This window comes from Clupea harengus, chromosome 2 (assembly GCF_900700415.2).
Source record: "Clupea harengus chromosome 2, Ch_v2.0.2, whole genome shotgun sequence".
Lineage (NCBI taxonomy): Eukaryota > Metazoa > Chordata > Actinopteri > Clupeiformes > Clupeidae > Clupea > Clupea harengus.
The window spans coordinates 1,684,030-1,697,071 of record NC_045153.1 but is presented as its reverse complement, the minus strand read 5'-3'; the positions used below and the strand labels follow the sequence as shown (position 1 = coordinate 1,697,071).

Here is a 13,042-nt window from a genome sequence, read left to right as displayed (position 1 = left end):
GGACTGAGCCAAAGTCCATCTCTACTGGGTCATGCGGCACAGACATCACAGGCCTGAAACCAGGAACTCACTACACTGTTAGAGTCTACACTGACCTCCAACATGGAGAAAAGAGCCAGCCTGCTTCTTATAAGATCAAAACGGGTAAAACATTTTTTTTTCATTATTCTTCGGTGGGTCGTGGGTCTGGTCAGCAGGTAGTGGATTACGCATGCTCGATACTCCAAAACTTGAAAGAATATATCCATTTATTTTGGCTCCAAAAAGGTGAACATAAACGAGTAGTAAATTCAAACAATAAGGCAAAGTTAACAACAGTAAACTAAAAAAGGCTAAACTAGTATCGAAAAGTGGTCAAAAAAACGTATCTTTTACACGCCTCTAGACCCAACATTTGGCTATCCAGTCCTCTCCTAATGAGCTGTCCAGGTGACACTACTAATAATCCGTCCAGGTGAAATCTACTGATGAGCCGTCCAGGTGACAATAATTAATGGGCGGTTCAGGTGACAAATTAACAATCCTAAAGTTCAATTAAATGGTAGTCCAATATGCAGCTAAAGAAACAATATGCAAATATAGAAACAATATAATCATATAACACAGTCAAACTAACCCAGGGATAACACACACACACACACACACACACAGACACACACACACACACACACACACACACACACAGTCAAAGTAACCCAGTGCAATGCAAACTTATATCTGGACAAAAATGTGCAAAACGGCTACAACAAGGGCGATACACTGAAATGTTTTCTTCTTCTGAGACACTCTAAACAAAAATAATATGCTTATAAAGACAGCAGAGTCTGTGGTCACAGATGGATTAATATGACGATTCATAACTTACAATTTGCATTTACATTATGACTGTGATTACTTGATTCAACCTAAGGTGTCCTGTCCGTAACCCCTGCAAAACATTCTTTGAAAAAATCACCTGTGTTTTAAGTGAAATATACAATGCAACATGTGGAAAATGTGTTTTGCCATTTTAGAGAATACTTCAAAAAATTACATATGTAGGGCAGTTATGTAAGCCATACAGTACCTGTATTATTTGTTTTTGTATTTATTTTATGATATGATGCTTGGTTTTCAACACAGTGTGCCTCTCTGATGTTCTGTCTGCATTACACCTGGAGGACAACTTTAGACGGAAGCTCACACTCAGCTCAGTCCTGGAGATCAACAGAAACACTGTGTCTGACAGATCAGCACAAAGTCTGGAGCAGCTACCACGGACCTTCTTAAGGAAACTGATGATGTCCAATTTAAATGCAAGACATATCAAATGTGCACAAGACCAGCCAATGTATGATTATAATTTAACTGATGCTTATTATGATTCTGATGCCATAAATCCTCTAGATTTGATCACTGCTCTTTTCCACTGCTCAGATCCTTTCCTCCTGCAGGAAATGGTCTCCAAAATGTCCATGTGCCAGTTTGCTGTTCCTTTGCTGTTACCAAACTGTGACACACATCAGAGCACTCTGATGCTGTGGGCCATGAGAGACCTGGTTAAAAAGTTCAGACCTAACTCTCTAGCAGGTGACAGGATATTTGTAGAGGGCAGGATCGTAGAAATGGACATCCCCATGGTGTCTTTTGTTAGACTAGGAGAGAGCAGTCTGCCAAAGTCTCAAACTCTGAACAAGTTGCTCAGTAATCCTCATCAGCTCAATGACACATTTGTTCAACGTGACATGGAGTGTGGTGATGTGCCCAGGAGAATCTCAGATGGTTTGGTTGAAGTCAGCTGGTATCTACCCTGTGGGAACACAAACATTGACATGTTCACACAGCCAGTGGCCATAGCCAATCTGAGAGGAGATGGCAGGTTGTTTAAGACCCAGATGTCCTTCCTGTGTCAGACCTCAGCTGCAGTTTTCATCTTCAGTGATGACCTAGAGGGAGACCTCAGCACTCTGAACAACAGAGAGAGCAGAGCTGAGCTGTTCCTGGTCACCAACTCTCAGAGGAAGGCCTTCAACAAGGAGACACTCAGGGATGCATGCAGAAAGCACAAGGTGAAGGAGACCAATGTGATTGTCAAGATAAAGAAGAATGATGCAGAGTTTGTAAAGACTTTGCGTGTCCAGGTTAATGGTGTCATTGAACAGAATCCAATTAAAATGAGAGTGAAAGACATGGCTGCTGTTGCTGGACGTGTTGGTTTTGTGGTTGATGAGGACTGCACTGAGTGTAGAAATGGCAAAGCAAATGCTGAAGGCATCACTGAGAGCATTCATGATGTTGTGAAATTCAAGGAAGACCAATTGCCTTTACATGGTAAAATCTGGAAGCGAATCAGTCAGATAGAAAAAGAGAGATGCAGAATGCGGAATGTAGGCAAAGACATAGAGAAATACAAGAGTAAACTCAAGACAGAAGAAGCAAAACTCAGAGAGGAACAGCAGCAGAAGGCTTTCTCAGACGCCATGATCAAATTCACTGCTGGAATCTCAGAGTCAGGAACACAGCGTCTCTACTTCCTGAAGTGGCTGAAGATTCAACTGGACACCCACTCTAGACAGAACCTGTCCACACTGAGGGAGCAGTACAAAGACTACTGTAGAAACACACCACAGAATAAGGAGCTGATCAAATGCTTAGATGAGCAAATCTCCAACTGCTCGTTGGGTCCTGAGCACTTCTTCCGTGAGCTGTGCCAGCTTTATGAGTGTGCTTGCTCCCTTCCAGAAAACAACCCAGCCCGACAAAAAGTCCAGCACCTACCTGCTCTGTGTGCTCAGATGCTGCTGGATGGGTTTCCAGTTGAGCTGGTCGATGGAGATGCATCTAACATCCCAATGAAGTGGATTACAGAGGTGTTTACTCAGTTACATCAGCTGGTGGACACCAAGAGTAAGATCCTGGTGTTGACTGTGCTGGGAGTGCAAAGCACTGGGAAGTCCACCCTTCTCAACACCATGTTTGGAGTGCAGTTTGCAGTCAGCAGTGGAAGATGCACCAGGGGAGCCTTCATGCTGCTGATTAAAGTCTCTGAGGAACTCAGATCTGAGCTCAAGTGTGACTTCATCATGGTCATTGACACAGAGGGCTTAAAATCATCTGAGCTGGCAGCATTGGACATAAGCTACGAACACGACAACGAATTAGCAACACTGGTCATAGGGCTCAGTGACATCACTATCATCAATATTGCCATGGAGAATTCCACAGAGATGAAGGACATTCTGCAGATTGTGGTCCATGCCTTTCTCAGGATGAAGGAGGTTGGGAAGAAGCCCAGATGTCTGTTTGCGCATCAGAACGTGTCAGATATGTCTGCTTATGACAACAACATGAGAGACAGGATTAGGCTGGTGGAACAGCTGAATGAGATGACCCAAATAGCAGCCAGAATGGAGAGAAGAGAAGCCAACAACACAAAGTTCACTGATGTGATGGACTACGATCCTGACAAGGACAGCTACTACATCCCTGGACTTTGGCATGGAACTCCCCCAATGGCCCCAGTGAATGCTGGCTACAGTGAAGCTGTCTATGAACTCAAGAAGAGTTTAATTGGCTCCTTACAAACATCTGATAATATCAAGACTAATGATGTAACAGAATTCCTCAGGTGGACTCAGAGTTTGTGGAATGCTGTTAAATTTGAGAACTTCATCTTTAATTTCAGGAACAGTTTGGTGGCAGATGCATACACAGATTTATGCACTCAGTACAACACTTGGGAGTGGTCTTTCCAATCTGAGATGAACAAGTGGCTTATAACCAAGGAAACAATGATATCCAATTTTGGAGTGGCTGAAAAGAATGTCCAAATTAATCTTTTACGTACCAGGCTCAAAGAGTTCTTACATGAGGCATCAAAGAAGCTGCATGAAGAAGAGCAGAAAATCCTGTCCAACCTTGAAAAATACTTTCAGCAAAAGGACAGCAAAGTCAGTTTAGTAGAGAATTACAAACAAGACTTCCAAACAAGTGCCAACTCTCTCAAACGACGGATAGAAAATTCAATAAAACACTCTTTGGAGAAGGCGGTTGAAATCAGAGAGGGAATGGAAAAGGTGAATAAAATCAAGGACAAGCTAATGGATACTGTTAAAAAGGCCACCAGTTGCACCCAGCTGTGCACCCCCGCTGTGCCGGCCACTCACGGGACCTGGGGTCCATGAAGGGTCATCCTATCATTTGATCCCAGAGTTCCGTGGGGCTCGTGCACAGTGGAATTTCACTGACCATTTGGTCAAACTCAACAGTTTCAAGGCTCCCCCTCAGCTCCCCTATATAAGCCTGACCCACCGCTGGCCAGTGTGTGGGTCAATAGAAGCTGGAGAGGAGCCTTATCATCAAGGAGTTAACCGGACAATCTGTTATCAAGGACATTCACTTTCGTCTTGCCGTGCGTCTTTGTGAATGTGAGTGTTTGTATATAGTATATGTGTGATTTAGCGATTTAGTCTATTAATATCAGTGTAGGTAATATCTGTTAGTCATTTAGTATAGTAATCATTCACTGTCTTGTTGTATTTCACTCCGTTACTGCTACTTCAAGTTAATGTTAGTAACGGGAGATAATTGGAATGTTCGCCATTACACGGCACGGTATTTAAAGGGACAGATCCGTATTTACAGCACAGCCGTGATATTCATCATGTATACTATATTCATTCTTGTTGTATATATTATCTTTATTGTATTTAATTGTATATATTTGTCATTGTATTGTTTAATAGAAACCACGGATTCATGTCTATCATTTCACGGATTCATGTCTATCATTTCACGGTTCAAACACGGATTATATCAGTCAGTTCACGGATTCAAATGTGGATATAAGTCCCTTTACACGGGATAATTATATTCACGGGCATCATTCATCAACCACTTCATGTCTTCACTTCGTGTGTGTGCAATAAATCAGACCTCATTGGAACATTGGCATCCGTTATTGTTCTGACCGGACAAACCTGTGGCGATTGTCACTTAATCATTAAACTAGCAATACAGTCCTTTTGGGTTTCATTCCATCAATATCACCCTATTTTATATGGTCCTTCTTGCCGGAGATTACATTTACCGCAGTTAAAGATGTCAATGCCAAGAGACAACACTCGTGCTCGCCGTGATGGTCGTCAGTCCCGCTACTTGGATGACTACTCGGTGACTACTCCACTTCAAACACACGCACTCTCAGAACAAGCCGTTGGTGGTGCCAGCAGACACAGCTATGAAGACGTTCTAGCACCCCCTGCTGGACAACCGTCGTCAAGCCACCTCCAAGAGGCATTCCTTTCAGCCCTGAGGGAGATGCAGGATGACAACCATCAATTAAGGATGGATTTACTGCAGATGTTGCAAGCCCTCTCACCGCGTGCATCAGATGCACCACCAGCTCCAACCACCAGCTTCGCTCCACCATCAGGACGACTCCACGTCGCAGACAGTGGGGTATCCAAGGCCAGTCTTCACATCTCTGACTTCTCATCCACGCCGCTGCCAACCAGTCAGGCATTCATTCAGCCAGTGGATGACCTGCGAGGTGTGCCGTGGCCTGCGTCTCATCATTCTCCGCTGGTGGTCCAACCAGATGATGACACGTTCCCGCCACCACCTCCGCCAGTGTCATACCATGACATGGTCAGTGCGGCAGAGCAGAGATTGCCGTATCAGGTGCCAGGCCCACATCATCCACCTCAACAGCCTGTGGCTGTGCTGACTGACCATATGCGGAGCACGCATATCGGTCCAGGGCACAGCCCGTCTGCTCACGCACCGCCATTTGAGGTGCCAACGCAGCAGGATGAGGTGTCATCCATTCACTCCAGAGCACCGCTGGAAGAGCTACCTGACCGCCAGGGAGGCGTCAGGGCGAATCAGAGCCCAGCCGTGCATTCTACCACTGTCCTGCTTGGGTGTGACTCCCCTGTTAAGGCAGTCGAGCCCACCAAGACAGCACAGCCCTCACCACGGAAGCCAGAGCAGCCACCGAAGTACTGTCCGTTCTGCAACAACATCCAGCACTACTTCAACCAGTGCACAGCCTTCAGACAGCTGTCCAAGGATCAGAAGGTCAGCTGGATCCAGACAGGGAAACGGTGCTGGAGGTGTGGGAGAGATCATGCAACAGTGCAGTGCTACCTCAAGGCCAGATGCCAGACCTGCAATCTGACGCATCTGGAAGTGCTGCACGAGTTGAACATCAGACCGGAGAAGCCAGCCCTCGCCATTCATCAGCCAGTGACGTACTACCTTGGTCCTACCAGGAGGGGTAGTAGTGTGCTGCTGAAGCTGGTGAAGGTGTGCCTGTACAATGGCAACAGGAAGATGGAGACGTACGCCATCTTGGACGACGGTTCCGAGCGCACAATGCTGCTACACAGTGCTGCTCAGGAACTGGGTCTTCACGGACGGAGTGAGGAGCTGGCACTCAGAACCATCCGTCAGGACGTCAGGGCTGTGCCAGGGAGGTCAGTCTCATTTTCCGTGGCATCAGCCAGTCAACCTCAGAAGCGGTTCAGGATAGAGCAAGCTTTCACCTCAGCAAAGCTTGGCTTATCCACCCACTCATACCCGCTCAAAGCCCTGCAGAAGGCCTATCATCACCTCAGAGGTCTGCCCCTGCAGTCATTCAGTCAGGCCCAACCACTGCTCCTCATCGGGTCTGACTACCCTCATCTCATCACCCCAGTTGAGCGAGTGCACCTAGGCCCACCAGGTGGACCGGCTGCACTGAACACACGCCTGGGTTGGACACTGCAAGGCCCGTTCAAGGTACCCCTGCATCAGTCCTCCACCCCTCAGTGTCTACTCACTGGGACTCATCCTCCAACAGTTGAGCTGCCTCATCACATGGCTCAGCCCTGGCAGATGGATGTCTTGCCCTCCCCGAATGTGAAGCTCATCACACGGTCAAAGCAGGACACAGCCACTGTCAGGTCACAGGAGGAGAAGACAGTCAGAGTGAAGGTGGATCGCCTGCCTCATCAAGCACTCCAACAGTCCGTCCTTGGTCCCCGGTGTGGCACTGGGAAACGGCTGCGTCAGGAGTCCATCCGTGCAGAGGCACGGAGCAGCAAAGGCACAAGGAAGAAGCCTTCCCCGTCAGCAGGAAGAGACGGGTCAGCATTCTACGAGCCTGCTAACCTGCGGAAGTCAATCTTCTGTGGTAACGTCTCTGTGACCTCTGCTCAGTCTCTTCCAGATCCCGGAGGTTTCAGCAGCTACCAAGAGCTGCTGGAGGCCTCTATCAGAGCATGTCATGGGGCGGCCACGCCCACAGACCCCGCAGCAGAGGACGTCAGGCAAGCTGAGCTTGCTCTCCTCCGGACAGTTCAGAGAGACTGCTTCCCGGAGGAATTCATTCTTCTTTCCACAGGGAAACCTGTCCCTGCAGCCAGCAGACTGCTCAGGTTGGCTCCTGAGTTTGACGCAGGGGTCCAACTGATCCGTCTGGGGGGGCGGCTCCGCAGGTGCGAGTCCCTGGAGGAAGACACCTTGCACCCCATAGTGCTGGATCCTCATCACCCCATCACCAAGCTCATCATCCAGGATGGTGACAGCCGGCTCAAGCATCCAGGCCCGGACAGGGTGTTTGCTGAGCTACGGCGACGGTTCTGGATCTTGAGGGGGAGACAGGCCATCAGGAAGCACCAGCACGGCTGTGCTGAGTGCCGAAGATGGCACAGCAACCCAGTCATCCCCAGTATGGCTGACCATCACCCATCCAGCTTGCGGCTTTCCAAGCCCGCTTTGCATTCTGTTTCCACAGGTGTGGCTGTTTCCTCATCAGCACACGGACGGCGCAGATCCAGGTCGAGGACCGGACCTACACGCGGCCCGCTGCAATCCGACTCCCATCATTCCCGCAGGATGCAACTGGCTCATTTCAGGAAAACACCTTTGCTACGCAAAGTTGAGGGCGGCTGTTAAAAAGGCCACCAGTTGCACCCAGCTGTGCACCCCCGCTGTGCCGGCCACTCACGGGACCTGGGGTCCATGAAGGGTCATCCTATCATTTGATCCCAGAGTTCCGTGGGGCTCGTGCACAGTGGAATTTCACTGACCATTTGGTCAAACTCAACAGTTTCAAGGCTCCCCCTCAGCTCCCCTATATAAGCCTGACCCACCGCTGGCCAGTGTGTGGGTCAATAGAAGCTGGAGAGGAGCCTTATCATCAAGGAGTTAACCGGACAATCTGTTATCAAGGACATTCACTTTCGTCTTGCCGTGCGTCTTTGTGAATGTGAGTGTTTGTATATAGTATATGTGTGATTTAGCGATTTAGTCTATTAATATCAGTGTAGGTAATATCTGTTAGTCATTTAGTATAGTAATCATTCACTGTCTTGTTGTATTTCACTCCGTTACTGCTACTTCAAGTTAATGTTAGTAACGGGAGATAATTGGAATGTTCGCCATTACACGGCACGGTATTTAAAGGGACAGATCCGTATTTACAGCACAGCCGTGATATTCATCATGTATACTATATTCATTCTTGTTGTATATATTATCTTTATTGTATTTAATTGTATATATTTGTCATTGTATTGTTTAATAGAAACCACGGATTCATGTCTATCATTTCACGGATTCATGTCTATCATTTCACGGTTCAAACACGGATTATATCAGTCAGTTCACGGATTCAAATGTGGATATAAGTCCCTTTACACGGGATAATTATATTCACGGGCATCATTCATCAACCACTTCATGTCTTCACTTCGTGTGTGTGCAATAAATCAGACCTCATTGGAACATTGGCATCCGTTATTGTTCTGACCGGACAAACCTGTGGCGATTGTCACTTAATCATTAAACTAGCAATACAGTCCTTTTGGGTTTCATTCCATCAATATCACCCTATTTTATAGATACAATTGAGAAAAAGGTCCGTGAGTTGCTGAAAGAGTGTAGAGAGAGAAATGCAGATTTATCTGAGGATGGACTCACCAGAGAATTTGGGAAAATGTGGGAAGGAACCATGTCTGAGCTGTCTGCAGTCAGACTGCCAGAGGTAGATGTTTATCAGGATGTGCACCATCTGCTCAGAGCAGACTTAAGGTCAAAGGGTGGACATGTCTCAGAAATGGTCAACACAGTTGACCTCAAAACTAGTGGACAGGGGGAATTCCTTGTTAAAACTGACTGGTTTTCCTTAGCAAAGAGATGCTGGAAGGCCTTCACACATTTCCATAAGAGACACCTCACCGCTGAAATTCAAGAAAACTGTGATCGCATCATCAGACACTGTGACAGTCTTATTTCAGATCACATAAGCGTCATGAAGAGAAACAACACAGGTTACCATGAGACGTACATCAGAGACCTCCTCAAGGCTGTTGATGACCAGGTGAAACGTCATGAGCAGATTAGTGAAGAATGTGCTACTCATCTCAAGGTTCATGTCTGTGGCCGTGCAGCGAGGCTCTTCCAGAAAACACACAAAGAATTCAATGTCTGCAACGACCCACGTAGTCGTCTGATGGAGTTAAAACCCATATTTCTGGAAAACTTCTTCAAATCGTTTTGAGCGAAAAGATCAGTGCCAGAAGAGAGCTAAACAATTCACAGAGACCTGTGTGAAGCCAGCAGTTGAAGACTACGTGTTTAAACATCTTGGGCAAGCAATCACACATCAAATGAAGATGGGAGATGGGGGAGTGACCTACAGCACACGGCCTAACTTACTTTATGACCTTTTAAAGCAGCTGCTCCATGAGGACTCGTTTCCGAAGTACAAGGAGTACACAAGATCATATGAAACATTTGTGAAAAACTGGATTAAGGAACAAATCATTACGAAAATGTTATCAGGTGAACAAATGCAACAATTGGAGACAGAACTCCTTCATGAGACTGTAAAGAGAATAACTGCCACGATCACCAGCATCTCCAAGGACATGGACATAGAGGAGTTCATAAGACAGTTCTGCTCTGACCTTGAGGATCAGCTGGTCTTCCCAAGAGATGCCTTAGACGACTTTTGGATTCTTATCAACGCCAAGACAGACCAGTTTGTCATCAACCTCAAGGAGTTCATTGAGGGAATGGAATCACATTTAACTGAGGGGTATGCCAACAAAACAGGCATCTCACACATCACTGAAATAATTACACACCTGCCCTCTAAACCCCATGAGCTGCTCTTCACCAGACTGTGTGGATGTGGGGAACAGTGTCCCTTCTGTGGGACACCCTGTGAAGCAGGAGGTGATAACCACAAAGAGCACTTCTCCAGCATGCACCGACCTGAAGCTTTTGCACAGTATAGATGGAATACCTCCAAGAAGCTGGTAATAGACATTTGTACAACTTTAGTGATCAGTGATACAAAATTTAAGAATTCAAAAACAGGTGATAAATGGCATCCCTATAAGGAGTACAGAGACATCTACCCTGACTGGCAGATCACAGGAGACTCGAGCATGGAGGCCTCAGACTACTGGAAATATGTGCTGATGAAGTTCAACAATGAGCTTGCTGAAGCTTACAATGCCCTACCTGCAGATATCCCAGAGGCCTGGAAAACACTGACAGCAGAGGGTGCACTGAGAAGCCTGAGAGAGTCATTTAACATGCAGTAATGCAAACTTTATATATCATATATGGTGTTAGTAGACGTGACATGTGAATCAGGCCAGAAGGGAACCATCACACATGGCATCAGTGATGGGGGAACATGGAGAATGTGCTCAAGATTAATCAAGTCAGATGTTGGGGATATTAATCAATATGATCCTTAAATTAAACAACATGACTAAATGAGTTAAAACACATACGTCATCAGAATGACCATCTTGATTATTAAGTCTTTCTTGTCTTTAAGATGTTGAATAATGAGTGATGTGTTTCCCTTCAGTACTATTGGGGGATTTTGAGAACGCTGATAATTTGGTTCAGTTGCTTGCAGTTAGTAGTTCGGAACCACACACACACACACAATGCACATACACATACACACACACACACACAATGCAATTCCTAGTTCAGTACCTGAATCTTTTCTATTCTGTTCAAGAGGTTTCATCATGAAGTGAATTAATTACCTTTTAGACATTTTCACTTTTTTAGTACAGGTTCAAAATGATTGTTAGATTTGAAATTATCTTAATTTTGTTTTGAGGTCACTTGTTATTTGTTTGATTTATTATTGTTACGTTAGTATTATGAAATCAATACAATGGCCTTCAATCAATCCAATTTAATTCATATTGTGTAATTGGCACCAAGTATGCATATTGCCTTCATAGATACTAATGTGTTTCTTTATTCATTGTGTTTGGGGCTTACTATGGGATGGCAGTTTAACCATATGGTGTTAGAATAGCAGTTTAAGCGTGTGTTTCTAGCTAGCGGAATGAGAGGTTATTCATACAGAACTCTTTGCTCTTTAAACTCTCCAGCTTTCTATTCCACTCCAGTCATATTACAAAGCTGATTCATCTGCAGTGGTATGTGATTTAATGACCCAGTTAACAAGCGTGTTGACTGACATGTATTCATTGATGGCACGGTGGCTCAGTTGCTTGCACTGCTTGCACTGCAGCCTCACAGCAAGAAGGTCATGGGTTCGATGGGGCGCTGTTGGCTCTGGGGGGCAGGTCCTCCCCAGAGTGCACAGTGCTCAAGTGGGCTATCTCCCAGGCCTTTCTGTGTGGAGTTTGCATGTTCTCCCCGTGTTCACAAGGGGTTTCCTCCGCTAATAACCCCAACAGAAAAACATGCAAACAGAACAGAACGGACGGTTCACTTGGTCCCCGGGCGCTGAGAAGCTGCCCACTGCTCCTGGAGGATCCTGGAGGAGGGACGATCCGGGATGGGTTAAAGGCAGAGCAAAAATTCACGGCGACCTCAGGCCTACGTGTGTGTGTGTAGTGTGTCCTGGTCGCCTCCATATATATATAACACGTGTGTGTTGCTGTGAGCTGTGCGTGCAATAAAAAACTGACTGCAGTCAGCCTTGTTTGTTTTGTCAATAAATGGCACAACAATCATATCTGTGTGATGACTATATTTTGCTTTGTTTTGAAAAGACAACATATGTATGTGTTTCTTGTTTACACAAATAAGAGCTGGCTGTTGAATGTACATGGCTAATGTAACATTGATCAGATTTCAGGACAAGGACTACAACTACAAGGACTGAAATAGTGTTTAACAGATTTGTAGTCGAGGATGCAATGGTTAGCGTGAGCAGGGCTTCGAAGATGATTTAATGTGTGTGTGTGTGTGTGTGTGTGTGTGTGTGTGTGTGTGTGTGTGTGTGTGTGAGTGTGAGTGTGAGTGTGTGTGTGTGTATCTATATGATGCAAACATTATAACATTCTAACATTATAACACACAACACTATTATAACACACAACACACAGGAGTATACTATGGCCGCTAGATTAGTTCTGTAATTCTCAAATACGTGTCACACTACTCATGAATGCATTTTGGGATTTACATATAACCCTCCTATTATGTTCAAATTTTACCCACATCTATTATGCTTGGGGTCAATTTGACCCCAGCAATTTAAACCTCCAAAAAATTATTATAATTCTTTTTTTTTACCTAAGTTTTTGTGTCAGGTACTTTAGGTTTGTTTGTTGACTACCTAAATAGCCCTTAAAAATAAAACAATACCCCCACCCACCCTCTTTATACATCCAGAATACATGTTACGCAACTATGGAGAAATATGCAGATCCCCATAAATCTCACTGATTGACCTAAAATTGGAAAGAGATATCCTTCTGGTGTTTTTATGGCTTCATATTATTTCTAAGTACATATTGTTGCTATCTATAACATTTGGAGTAAAAAACTATTTCTTTTATCAAGAAAAGTAACAATGTGATGAAAAAAGTTGATATTTCTTGTATATTTTATACAATTAAAACAGCCTGGGGTCAAATTGACCCCAAACAACACCTATGCGTAAAGTATGTGTACAGGACATTGAAAACATATCATCATGTTAATTTTGTCTTTACCCAGTTGTCCCCATTAAATTAGGAAAAGTCATTAAATATGAAGCAAAAAAAATGATGTCAAACAT

The 13,042-nt window shown here is 45.1% G+C and overlaps 2 protein-coding genes across 2 annotated transcripts; both read left to right on the top strand.

Moving 5' to 3' along the window:
- The first annotated feature begins 1,151 nt into the window (after positions 1–1,151).
- Positions 1,152–9,602, top strand: LOC122133373 (up-regulator of cell proliferation-like). Its single transcript, XM_042709471.1, has 2 exons — positions 1,152–4,083; positions 8,868–9,602. The coding sequence occupies exons 1-2, from the start codon at positions 1,278–1,280 to the stop codon at positions 9,524–9,526; spliced, it is 3,465 nt and encodes a 1,154-aa protein (XP_042565405.1). The 5' UTR covers positions 1,152–1,277; the 3' UTR covers positions 9,527–9,602.
- A 13-nt stretch (positions 9,603–9,615) lies between these two features.
- On the top strand, positions 9,616–11,565 carry LOC116223516 (interferon-induced very large GTPase 1-like). The gene has a single exon (XM_031580560.2). It carries the CDS (start codon positions 9,636–9,638, stop codon positions 10,578–10,580), a length of 945 nt encoding a protein of 314 aa, XP_031436420.1. The 5' UTR covers positions 9,616–9,635; the 3' UTR covers positions 10,581–11,565.
- Positions 11,566–13,042: the final 1,477 nt, after the last annotated feature.